This window comes from Phocoena sinus, chromosome X (assembly GCF_008692025.1).
Source record: "Phocoena sinus isolate mPhoSin1 chromosome X, mPhoSin1.pri, whole genome shotgun sequence".
In the NCBI taxonomy this organism is placed as follows: Eukaryota; Metazoa; Chordata; class Mammalia; order Artiodactyla; family Phocoenidae; genus Phocoena; species Phocoena sinus.
The window spans coordinates 27,568,751-27,582,227 of NC_045784.1; the positions used below are offsets into that span (position 1 = coordinate 27,568,751).

General features: G+C 43.2%; 1 protein-coding gene across 1 annotated transcript in view; it reads right to left on the reverse strand.

Moving 5' to 3' along the window:
* The window catches only part of DMD (dystrophin), a 2,099,690-nt gene that overhangs the window by 109,609 nt on the left and 1,976,604 nt on the right, over window positions 1-13,477 (reverse strand). The window contains exon 64 of the mRNA XM_032618871.1: window positions 4,709-4,783. Coding sequence (XP_032474762.1) covers window positions 4,709-4,783 — 75 coding nt within the window. The remainder of the gene's footprint in view (window positions 1-4,708; window positions 4,784-13,477) is intronic.

Consider the following 13,477-nt stretch of genomic DNA (forward strand, 5'->3'; position numbering starts at 1 on the left):
ACTACAGCCGGAGAAGGAAAAAGCTTAGATTATCTTCTTCATAACTTTCAGTGGGGTATCAGCCATACGAACCGGCTTATAAATCCTTCTTACCCAGACTTCCTCTTTGTCTCTGCTTTTCTGTCGCGTTTAATTTTCATTCACAATGCCTTGAAAGGCAGTATGGAGTCATGCAACATTAAACGGATTACAAACTGGGGACATTATAGGCCAATGGTGATGCTCTAGACTTAAATAGCAAATCCTCTATAGTGGATAAAACTGTGGTATTCATGTTTCTGCAGTACTGAAGCTTTGATAGTGAAGTGAAAAAAGTGAAAAAGACCAAGTGCTTAGCGGCCGTAGCATGGCATATTTTCTAAGGCATCTGTAATTCAAACTCTTTACTGGCATCAGGAAATCTCTGAGATAACGTCATTAATTTTCATTAAAGTAAGAGTTAGTGGACACGACCTTCAGTTGGAAAAGGTAGCCAGGACAAGTTTTGTTTGTCTGTACCACAGACAATAGCTCTTTATCATGGCTTTACAGGCACAGAAATGACAAAAAGGCCGGAGCAAATCTAAAATTAAGAGGAAATTCTGAAATCACTTACTGAACGGTTAGTTAAGTAATGTGACCACGCATGTTTTCAATAATAAAAGGATAGGCGAACTCTTCATTCTATACTCATACTACACGTGGAAACCTCCTACCATTCTTGAGAATCTAGTACTTAATTTAGGTAAATACACCCTAATTTTGCTGTACCTAAACCTTTTTCGAATATGAGCAAAGTCATGCTTAGAGAGGAAATGCTGAGATTTCAGATCTGTTTAAAAGTGAAAATTCTACAGTCTACATTCAGAGCTTAGCTTTATTACAAGGTTATAAGCGCCCATGGCCAAAATGTTTTATAATATCAAATCCCCCTGTTTTTCCAACGTTTATTGGAAATGTTAACATACACTGAAATAATAGACAATGAGACACATACGTGAAGAGAAAGAGTTGTTAACAGGAGGAGAACTGAATAATGCCTAAATCCAAGGTCAAAAGGAACATTATGGAAAGGGGTCTTCCGATGTAGTCAGTTTGGAGGCTTTTTCATAGTATAACCTGGAACAGCCGATTATCTCTTCTGAACTTTTCGTATCTCACTTTTACATCTCTCTATGTACTACAGCACATTTCATAACTGCCCCTTTCTCAATGGAAGGCACTGCCTCTGCGACGGGGTGGGGACAGAAGAAGAAGAAGAGGCAGAAGACTTTCTCCATCCAGCCTTCTGACTCCACTCCATCTCAAACTGCCTCTTTCCAGCTCTGGTACATTAACAGGTGCCTAAGGAAATCCTAGGCCTGGGGAGTCCTTTAAAAACCACTTGGCAGCTATACAGCTGAAAAACGACAGCTTCAGACTATAAGCTACACGGAGATGGAAGCCTGAATTTACTTTCATTCATGCATCCATGCCTTGAAAACAGACGAAGCCCTTCTCTGCGCCAGGCTTTGTGCTCAGCATTGGAGACACCAAGATAAGGAGGAAAAGCCTACTCTCTCCTTCCAAATAATTTCACTTCTAGGCCATTTCTTCTCCATCTCCACGTAGAAAACCACACACGAGCCAACACCAGTTGACTATCCTACTGCTAGCCTCTGCAGACCCCCTGCATCAGACGTCTTCATTGCTGAAGATTTGGTAGCCAGGGGTCACAGCCCTCTGCTCTTCCCCAGTTCTGGCCCAATTCGGGGTGATTTCAACCTTGGCAGCGAGGACTCGTGCATCACTCTAGCCTATTTCATCTCCATGGAAATTCACATCTAGTCCGCCTCTGCCGCCCACGCGAATGGTCATATCCTAGACCTAGCCAGCCGAACTGTTCCGCTTCTGAAATAACGTTCAGCTTTGCTGCCGTCTGACCACAACTTCTTGCCTTTCCAGTCACTTCCGCACAATCTCTTCCTCTACCTCCCTGAACACTTGGCCTCTCGATCCCTCTACCTCCTAATTACCAGCTTCCACCCAAATTCACAGCCTCTCCTACCCCACGCAGACTCCACGGACAGCACTCCAACCACTTAACCACTCTTCGGCCCAAATCCCTACTTCGCTTGCCCGGCTGGCCTCTGCCCACCTGGGACAGAACCATCCGGTTCCTGACTACTGGCTGTGCCTGGAGAAACACCCCTGCGGACTGGTGCTGTCGTAAACCGCTCAGCAGACTCTGGGCTCCACGATGCTGCTTCTCAAAATAGCCCTCCCTTTCTCCACAGAGGTTAAGGCCAACCTCGACTCTATCCCCTTCTGCCGTTAGCTGCAGCACAGGACCTCTCCTCCACCTTCACACAAAAAACAGAGCCCTCCCCGCGGGCATCCCTCGCCCACTTCCCACTAGGTCTCCTTAGTTACCTAGCCCGGCCCAGATCCTTTCCTCAGCCCCACTCCTTACAGTGGAGGAGAGGCGTCCCCTTTCTCCTCTTGGCCTCTGGATTACCTTCCCCTCTCCTCTGAGAACTCACATGTTCTAGTATCTCCTGAGCCAGCAACCACAATTTTGTCCCCGCTTCTCATAGTCATTCAAACAGACTCTAGCGTCTCTCAGCCTATGCACATGCGCTCCATTAACTTCTCAGCCCCTTCCAGCTAACTACCGCCCGTCTCCCCTCCCCTTCACAAGTAAATTTCTCCAAGAATCGTCTCAACTGTCTTTACCTCCCCACTTTTGCTTTACTTTGAAGCCCACTTCACCACCTCCACCGTGCCTCTAAAACCTCACCAAAGTTACTAAGGACCTCCTTGTTGCTAAATCCAATGGACACTTATGCCAACCTCATCCTGACCTCCCAGCAACATCTGACCCCGGTGGCAGGCCCCTTCTTTCTGCCCATGCGGTATGTACCACTATACCTTCTTTGAGTCTTCCTTTGCGGTCCCCTCTGTACCTTGTTCGCCCCCTGTCCTAAATCCTGTTTTCTCGTTACTTTACACTCCCCGAGCATCTGCACGCTTATGATTCCTAAACATTGCCCGTATGTTTCTCCTGAGCGCCACAGCTCTATGTTCAGCTCTGCCAAGGCACGTCCGCCACTCCCCCCAGGTGAGCACCTCAGTTATCTTCCTTGATTCCCCCTCACCTAGCACATCACTAAGCTCATCACTAAGCCCTATCCATTCCACCTCGTATTTTTCAACTCTCCCCACTTATCTCCGTTCCTCCTTTGCCAATTCAGGCCACCATATTGCTGGTTTAGACGACTGAAACTGCTCACCAAGTCTCTCCCCCAGCAGGTGTACACCACCGCCAGGGTGCAGGCTCTATTCCACAGCCAGAGTCATCTTTCTAAATGACAATCCCATCGTGCCATCCCTTTGCAAGGCTCCCCACTGACCTCTAAACTCTTTAACTTAAGTTTAAAAGGCCTTTCCCAATATGCCTCCTGCTTCTCCTCCAGCCAAATATTTTACCACAGTCCCTCCCTGGAGCTCCTGTGCTTTAGCCACGCCGCAGTATTTTCAGTTCTTGACGGCATCTCTGGACCCCATGCCTCAGCACATGCTCTGCCTTCTGATGAGAACATTCTTTCTGGAGGGAGCTCTACTGACCCTTCTGGACTCACGTGTCATAGATACCACCTCTTCAAGCAAACCCCACAACTCAGGGTACCAATTCTTCCACTGTCACATGACTAAATATATGACTTTGAAACTGTCCCTTCACTTTTTCTCAGGGTGTCCATGAAGGCTTTTTGTGTGTGTGTGTGGTACGCGGGCCTCTCACTGCCGTGGCCTCTCCCGTCGCGGAGCACAGTCTCCGGACGCGCAGGCCCAGCGGCCATAGCTCACGGGTCCAGCCGCTCCGCGGCATGTGGGATCCTCCCGGACCGGGGCACGAACCTGTGTCCCCTGCATCGGCAGGTGGACCCTCAACCACTGCGCCACCAGGGAAGCCCCATAAAGCCTTAATAGAGGTGTTTTTTTTTTTTTTTTTACAGACTGTAGATGTTCTTGATGATCTTATATACATACACCTATGTCTCTAGACTTACGGACACCCTGTATATCCCTCATGAGACTGTAAGTTCCATCAGGGTAGGGACTGTGCCTATCTGTTTCGTGGTCACATTAACAACATACATGGGCTCTCAAACAATATTATACCTGGTAACAGATATATAAACTATCTGATAAACAGACAGCATTGTATGACACTTTGGGAATTTTTCCCGCTGATGTAAGTTATTTAGCAAAAGCAGAAAAACCATCTTGTCATCTTTCTTCTATGACAGTATTTATCTGAACATTAGCATTCAAGCTAAAAAACAATACACATCTGTGAACTCTGGTTTGGGTAAGGCAATCTGATGCTAATACTGCAAATATTCAATACATTTTATAAGAAGAAGTAAAGGCAGAACAGGTGGAGATAATTCAAGTTCCATAAAGATAATTCTGGATGCCAACGCCATTAGTTAGAAAATAAAAATTACTGGTATCTTATCAATTCAACATCAGTAGCTGAGGAACGGTGACAGGAATGATTCCAAACAATGTAACAAAGCAGTCTAGGTGAACACTCAGCCAAAGATACCTTGAAAAAATGAATTCTGTGTTACACCCGGGCTTGAGAGAGCTATTTCTCCCCACTCCAATAGCAAACACTCCCAACCATTTTTTTTTTAAACCAAAGAATAACTATCAAGTATTTCGAGCACTGGTTAATACTTACGGCAAAGGGCCTTCTGCAGTCTTCGGAGTTTCATGGCAGTCCTATAAGCCGAGAACCTGACATTATTCAGGTCAGCTGAAGAAAAAAGGGGGAAAACAAAGATCATTTGTTATTTTCTCAAAAGGCACAGGTAAACTCCCAATGATTTGCCAACAACAACAAGAGGCTAGGGGGAAAATGTCTCTTGTATATGCCCCAGTTTTGGAAAGGTGAATTTTTGTCAATGTGGGGAAAGAAAAAAAAATGTCTTTTTGCTCTTTGACAATCAGGAAAGCTAAGTTCTGTGAGGGATGACAGTGGCATGGCCTGCGGGGAGCTCATATAGTCCTTGTGCCCAAGAGGGAAAAGAAGGACAGGTATTTCTTTTTTCTAGACTGTAATCGTGGTTCTATTGTAGTGCATGCATCTTGGCTATACAAGGTGAAAGAGAACAGGGAAGATTTCCCTGAAACAGCTACGAGAACTTAGCAAACTATCAAGTGGCAACGTAACATGTTTTTCTGATTATCAAAGTTAGACATGCTCACTGTGAAAAACTTAGAAATTGAAGGAAAATCTAAAACCAAGTAAACAAATCATCCGTAATCCCATTACGCAAACATATGCACTGTTAACATTTTGAATATTTCTTACCCGACACAGGCGTGTGTCTCTGTGTGTGAGATGTATTTTAAAATTTAATTGGCACAGTTAACCCTCATTCCAGGTTTAGGTCCACCTGATCCCACAGGTTCCTTCTATTTAACTCTTTTGCATTTATCTAGAAAGTAACTAATTCAGCAAAGACAGGATAAAGGAGAGCTGGCTTAAAAAGAAGTTCACAAACTCACATGTGTGTACACACACACGTACTAGGTGGAAGTTTCTGCTCGAAAGTTTGGATGCAAGCTAAACATACAAAAATGATACCAGATGTCAACAAGAAAAGCTGCGAGTCCATATCAGGATGGATATTTGTTTCTGTACGTATTCTGTACTAATGAAGATACTGCTATTCTAAAAGAGATTAAAATAAGTAAAATAAAACTGGGACTAAAATAAACATTTAGCTTTATATTCTAAGGTGCAATCATTCTAACATTCTGCACGGATTAACAGTTCAACAATTTCTGCTACAGTGGTTTCTACTGTCACCTGTCTATCAAGCCCCAACTCACCTCACCTAGCAGAAATCTATATTTTGATGATGCCCTCACTCAATTTTGCGTAAGCCCTGATATACGCCAAGATATATTTCTTTTCTTGCATTTTTGTGTATTTATGTTTCATAAACCCAGCTCCAAAAAGCTCCTTGAAGACAAGTACCCTGTCCCCTACTTCTGTCGTTATTTCCCAGTGACTTAACATACAACTGCTCTCTGAAAAAACAGGTCTAATACAGCTCAGGGACTGACCGACAAACTGAATGAATATGTGAACAAAAAAATGAAAAACTATACTGGCAAACATGACTAACTGCCATAATCAAACGGCACCCACAGAACCAATTCTAATTGGAGGTTAAGAAAGGGAAATAATTCAATCCATATCCAAGCTGCTTGGGTCAACATTATTAGATTGATGGCCTTTGCAGAGACCAAATATAACAACCTAAATTGAAATTAGGGGAAAGAAAAACAATGTCTGTAATTTACTTTAAAACATTCAACGTAAAAACCAAAAAGACCGACAATACTAAATGTTGGCAAGGATGTGGAGCGACTGGAACTCTCAGACACTGCTGGTGGGAATATAAAATAGTATGACTACTTTGGAAAACCAGGTTAGCAATTTCTCATGAAATTAAACATACATCTATCTTATGACCCAAAATTCGACTCCTAGACATTCAGCCAAAAGAAATAAAAAGATGTGTACGTGAATGCGCATAGTAGCTTTAATTCAGAATAGCCAAAAACTGGAAAGAAAACTAGAGTAGAATGAATAAACAAACTGTGGTGTAGTCACACAACAGGATACTACTCTGTAATAAAAAGGAACTAACTACTGATAAAGCAACATTGTGAGCTGATCTGAAAAACATTACCCTGGGTAAAAGTCAGGCACAAAGATTAAAAAAAAAAAAAAAAAAAAAAATACTGTTTGATTCCGCTTATGTGAAATTCTCGAAGAGGTAAATCTCACCTATACACTGACAGAAGGCAGATAGATGGTAGCCGGGAGCGGGGACGGGGTGGGTAACTAATTGAAAGGAACACAGTCGTATTTTTTAGGTGACTGAAATGTTATATATCTTGATTGACATGAAGGTTATTTGAGTGCATACGTCTGTCAAAAACTCAAACTGTACACTTAAAATGGGTACATTTTATTGTGTTTAAAGTATGCCTCAATAAAGTAGATTTTAAGAGTTAAAAAAACCCTCACAGGGACCGTACAATATGAAGCATGTGTGCGTCAGCTTAGCTACACTGCAGAGGCGGTCAGTTGCCTTAATCAGGAAAGCACACTCCAGGGGTGGCTGGCTGGCAATTAATCAAAAAGCCTCACTCCAGAGCCACCCCTGTTAAGTGCTTCAGCTATATTTAGCTCTCGTTACACCTAAAATCCTATTAATACACCTAGTATCCAGATTAATGTTGGATGGGCTTGTGTTAGTGATATTAGTGGTTTACAACATACCAGGACTGTTGAAAAGGGTTTAGAATAGAAACATTCCCTGCCCTTACATTAACAGGGCGTGGGAAGAACCTAGCAGGCCCTCCACCTTCAAAGATGGTGCCCTAGGCCGGATTCCAAAATCTCCAGCTGTAGTTCACTGGATTCTTGGTTGCCTGAATTCAATTAGATGGCTGACAAAATCCTGCTGCTACAGCAGGGGTTCGCCAACTTGAGCGCACACCAGAATCACCTGGAGGGCTGGTTAGAAATACACGTTCCCAAGCCCCATGCTCAGATGTTCTGATTCCGCGGGTCTGGAGAGGGCCTGAGAATCTGCATCTCTAACAGGTTTCTAGGTGCTCCTGATGCTGCTGGTCCAGAGACCACACTTTGAGAACCGCTGTGTTAAGGACTGTGGCAGGTGCGGATCGTGAGGCTCTCCCGCCAAGCACTCAAAAAGGCAGGGCCTTGGACACAGCCTTTAAAATTGTGCCTTGGACACAGCCTTTAAAATTGTTCTCTGCTCTGTGGCTAGTAAGTGTTCATATGTGACAGAGCTTGTTCTGAGACTTGCTTTCGTTATAAACCTGGCAGCCGAGATGTGGATAGGAAGGCAGCCCTCACCGATGTCTTAACCACGGGTGGCTACCAACACATACCTACCCCAGAGAACCTGGGCAGATCCTTTTTGCCCAAATTATGATTCGAGGACCAAGAGCACCAGCACCTCTTTGGACCTTGTTAGGAATGCAGAATCTCAGGCCCCACCCAGCTCTAAGAATCAGAATCAACATTTTAACAAGATCCCCAGGTAATTCGTATGCGCCTTCAAGTACAATGGAGTCTTTAATTGTACATTTTAATACAGTTTCTTGTTCCATGTTGTTAAAGTGCAAGTATAAACTCTACAGAGACCTGTGTGGTCTATTGTTTTTGTCTTTGTACAATCCATTTTGTGGGCTTTTAGAGTATTTAATGACTATTGCAGTCAATTAGACCAAAAACTCACCTCTGGGATATATCTGTGGGTCTCTTGTTTATGATGAATGCCAATAGAAGGTATTCAATAAGTTAAAAGTGTCTACTCTGTCCGATTTTCCTGGATCTATTCAGAATTCAGGACAAATGGTCTAAATGAGGTCAGAAGCCCCATCCAATCCTCACCGTTCATATCAAGAAATGGCAAATTCCAGGAGCTTGAGATCCAAGTGGGAGAGGCAAGGATGATGTGATTCTTTCAGGGCGTGGTTCACGGTAGAATACTATCAGAGACAAGCATCTGGAACATTCCTGCTCTAGCAGTGCTCTCAGCTTCCCTAAAGCAGTACAAACTTTCTTCCCTTTCAAATCCTTCTTAACTATGGCACATTCTACCTGGCGTTAATCCACTCTGACACCCTCTCAAGCATACCCCCCAAACACAATGCAGAGAACAAGACTTCTGCCACCAGTTTTCTATGTACCGCAGTCCAACCAATTATCAAACAGTGATTCAGGAAGACCAAAAGAAAGTAGCAGGGAAAATGTCTAGTTTTCAACATAATGCAACAGAAGCCATACAAATTTACATCCAGTAAGCATCAGTGAATTGCAACGGAGTTCTGGTGCCCTGAAAGTCCTACTCCAGAGGGTTAACCATCTGTGTTGTCTGAATCCGCCCTCTGGCTTACAGCTGGGAGAGAGAAGTCTCCGCAGCCTTGTGAAAACGTGTAGGATACACACTGAAACCTCAAGATGCGGTACAGCTGCGGACAATGTGACACTGTCCCGGGCTGAGGCTGGAGCTGATCTCGCAGCTAAAGTATGCATGCAGAATAAAGCTTCAAGCCCCGATCCCCATCCCCGGTGGGAGGCCAGCCTCCACTTTCCCCGGGAGTTGCCTTTCCAGGACTTTGGCCCAAGTTGTGATGAGCTCACTAGCTCTCACAACCGGAACTCAAGAGGCGTGAGACTATCCAAGAAACGAGTCACACGATGTTTGCACGGCAGCTGGTGGAGAGCGCACTTGGAAGGATAAACATGCTGAACTGTACACTCCTCTTCGTGACTTTAATTATTTTCTCCAGGGCTGGTTCTGGCCTAAAAATGAAGAAATCTAGAAACTTAAGGAACAAGGGGCAATATTACACCATCTACGCTCCCAAGTTGAATCGCCAGCTACTGAAGTGATGGTCCATTTGACTTTTATTTTTAGGCACAAAACAAATAACAGGTTTTGCTGCACCTTTCTTTAGCCTATGAATTTCCCTTGACTTTGGTAAGTATTTCTGTTGCATGACTTTTACTTTCATTCTGTGGAAGGTAGTGGTGGAAGGTGTCAAATTCACCAGAAAAGAGGAATCAAGTTTGAGCCATAAACCTACACACTGTTGGACTTGCTCTTGCAAAATGACTGAAAAACACCTCAGCATTTTAAAGTTATGGGAAATTTTGGAAAATATTATAGAAATAAAACATTAGGGCCCTTCGTTTCAATTTTACAGCTGCTTTCTGCCTTTTAATCATACTTCAAAAATCCTGCTACCTATGACCAAACTGAGGTCTAGAATTTAAAACAAGGAGTATTTCGGTCCAGCTTTCCAATGGCTTGTGGGCACTTTTTAGAAAGGCCCAAAGTTTCAGTATGTTTATCTATATTAGGTAGAAAGAATGACAGTGACCCCATAAATGTAATGAGTGGAAAGAGCTGGATGGCTGAAGATTATCCCAACAGATGAATTCGTGCTATGGTCTTTGTTTCCTACCAACTCTATTTCCCAGCAGAAATGTATTCCAAATCACTCAGGTGATCATGAGTGAAAAATAAAATCTAGAGGAAGTATGATTTTTTGGGGGTATAGTTCCAACTTCAGCGTTGGCATACAATGTGAATTAAACTACTACTGCATGTCCATTTTAACAATTCTCCAAATTTTCTAAAGAAGCCACAACAAGGTGGTCTCCCCCTACACTAATATGATATATAGAAAGGCAGATTTTAAAATATTAATGATATATCTCTGATTCCCCAGCCTCACTCTTCCCATAGCGTTCTAATGGACACTCCACACGACAAGTATTATTCTGATCAGTTCAAACTCACTAAAACAGGCAAGAGCCACGGACAGGCCTTTATGAGGCTTGAGATAAACTGAGTAATTTAAACCAAGTCTGGCTTGAAGGCAAATTAAGCCAAGATACCCAGGCTTCAGAAGCTTTAGAGTACAAAGTAGAATTGTGGGGAACTCTTCAAGAACTCTTCAATAATACGGAGGAGTTCTGGAACATACCTTTAAAGAATTAGCCGAGAGAGAGGAGGTACATTAACACATGACACTTGGTCTATAATTTTTTAGATATATTTGAGGCCTTTTACAATCTACACTCATTAAAACCTCATCATCAACACTGAGCTTTACTTAAATGGGGCAAAAATAAACCTACGTAGAGATAAATAGGAATGACACATTCGTACTTGTATGAACTGCAGAAAGCTGTGAATTTATAATTACTATCAAGTTGTTTCCAGGTGTGAAATGGTATTACTTATTTGCTACCAGTTATTCTCTAGACTTCTTCTGAAAAATGAAGAGAAGCAATAAAGGATCCAGGGTAGCACAAATGTGGAAGACTTAGAATTGTGAAAGAGAGACACAAACCAACCCAAACCAAAAATTAAAAAGTAGGGAAGTTCAACTGTGAAGTAAAAGAGAGCACCAAATCCTGACTTGTGGGCTGTTCAAGGCCTTTCTGGCTCCCTACTTTTGCTTGGCCTTCCTCAGCTCAATCTCACTACTTCTTAGCAACACTGTTCTCGTGGAAGAGTTGAAATTCAAATTAGCTTTGCTCTCTTGTTTGCTGCTCTGGTAAAAGGTTTGTTGAGAAAGCACTTTCTATAACGAACGGCCAATGTAAACTTCTGCGGCGGGTGGGTGGGTGGGTGGGGGAGACACCGTGTATCTTAAATACTATTTCTGGGCCTGAATTCTCCCCCAGATAATGGAGAGGTGACTCACGTGGACACTGCTGCACCATGTCCCTTCTACTTAAGCTTCAAATCAGAAAGGATTCGGGCTCTAATTCTCAAAGCCTTGTCCACCAAAAAATATATATAAAATAATATTAATGGTCCAGGAAGACTCTTTAGGAAAAACTGGTTTATAGCTTTGTAAAAGACATCCACCAAATAAAAACAAACACACAGATAGAACAGAGTAGTGGTTACGAGAAGGCAAGGCAGGGAGGCGAAAATGGGTAAAGTAGGTCAACTCTATGGTGATGGAGGGAAACTAAATTTTTGGTGGTGAGCACACTGTAGGGTATACAGAAGTAGAAATATAATGCTGTATACACTTGAAACTCATTTAATGTTATAAATCAATGTTACTCAAGGAAAAATTATTTTTAAAAAGACATCCAATCTATTCATAATCCTTCCACCTATCTTCTCAATGCTTATCGAGAGTGAGCACATAGGGAAACACAGGCCAGGAAGGCCTCTCTGAGAAAGTGACATTTAAGCAAAGATCTGAAGGGTGATGGGAGTTAGCCAGGTGAAGAGTAGAAAGAAAGAGCAAAGCAAGATGAAAGGTCAGCATGTTCAAAAAAGGCTCGTAAGCAGAGAAGAGTGTAGACCACTGAGAATCGTAAGAAGGCCCAGACTGCTGAAATCTCAGAGCGCAAGGATGAAGAATGACCCCAGGTAGGCAGGGGGAAGCCCACTGTAGGGCCCTGCACTTCATGTTAAGGACTTAGGTCTTGGGACTTCCAGCTAAACATGGCAGATGGAACAGACTCGTTTATTCCTCATGTCAAACTACTAGGATGACAGAAAAAGAATTAAAAATGACATCTACCTGAAAGAAAAGAGACAAAACTGGAGAGGAGATGAGAAGAGACTCCAGTGTCTCGGAAGCTTGGAAGATGACCTGATGGTAGCTGATTCAGGAGAAATCCCAAGCCTAAATTCGTGTGAGGGGAAGAGGGGCAGTTGGGGCGCTAACAAGAAGCATATGCCCATTTACACAGCCAAGAAGTCCCAGAAATTAGAGGCCTCGGGTTCTTCTGAGGGCTGTGATGTGGCTGAAAATGCAGGGAGCAGTTGCAACTCTTTAGAGCCCTCAACACCTTCTCCCCTAGCCCACGCAGCCAAGGACGCAGCCAAGCATCCTAGCCACCCCTGGCTTCACCCTGACAGAAGGCTGGAGGGTTGATCTCAGAAGAAGCTGCACCAGACATGGAGGCATCAGAAGTAACTAAACCTGGGAGTGACGTAAGGCACCGAAAACAGAGGGATCAAGTGCCATGGCACTCGAAGAATGTACGTCCTGAACTTCATTCCCTACTCCCGAATTCCATATTGTGCCTTTTCTCCTTCGGTCAACTCACTGAAAGAGCTATTCCACCTAAGCACTTCCTTATTTGCCATCCTTACGGTCAGAAGAAACATCAGTCGGCAAGGTCTCTAAACTGATCCTCTATCTCTGATCAGCCTTCCCTTCATGCTCCAATTAGAACCACACCAAATCAAGCCAATGCTCTTTCCTTCTGGTCTCCTTCGTAACAAGAGACTAACAGTCACACAGTCCACTCTCATCGCTGGGCTGAACGATATTATTCCCTCTCTCTGACTCAGAACCTTCAGTCACTGCTCTCCCGTGTGTTCCTTGAGCCTTAACACGGGCAACTCAACTAACCGACGCAACTATCAGAACTCCACAAACTTATAAAATTACCCCAGTCTCCTTCAACTCTCTTCTACACTTCATTAATTAACCATCCTTTCCACACTCTCTTCACAAATGAACACGCATCCCAGATTCTCCAGGGCACAGACAGTTTAATTAAATTTTTACTCTGTATAATAAAGGTGAGACATTTTTCAATGATCAAATGTGACTTGATTTTCATACCTTTTACAATTTTTCACATAACCAAATTCACAAACAGTTTTTAAAAAGTTTGTGCCCTATTTGTCGGGGGCTGGAAAAACATACTTTCTTTGCAACAGGGTTGACACTACGTATTTCAAATCTACCATCCTTTCTCACAGTTGGGGAATCTGTGGTAAATCTATTTTCATGATAAAAATAAACAGGAGTAAATGTCCATTTCCTTTAATGCTAGCCTCATCTTTCAGTGATTTCTCCGGTAACCACAGACCATAGGGCACAAACCGGCTGAATTTTG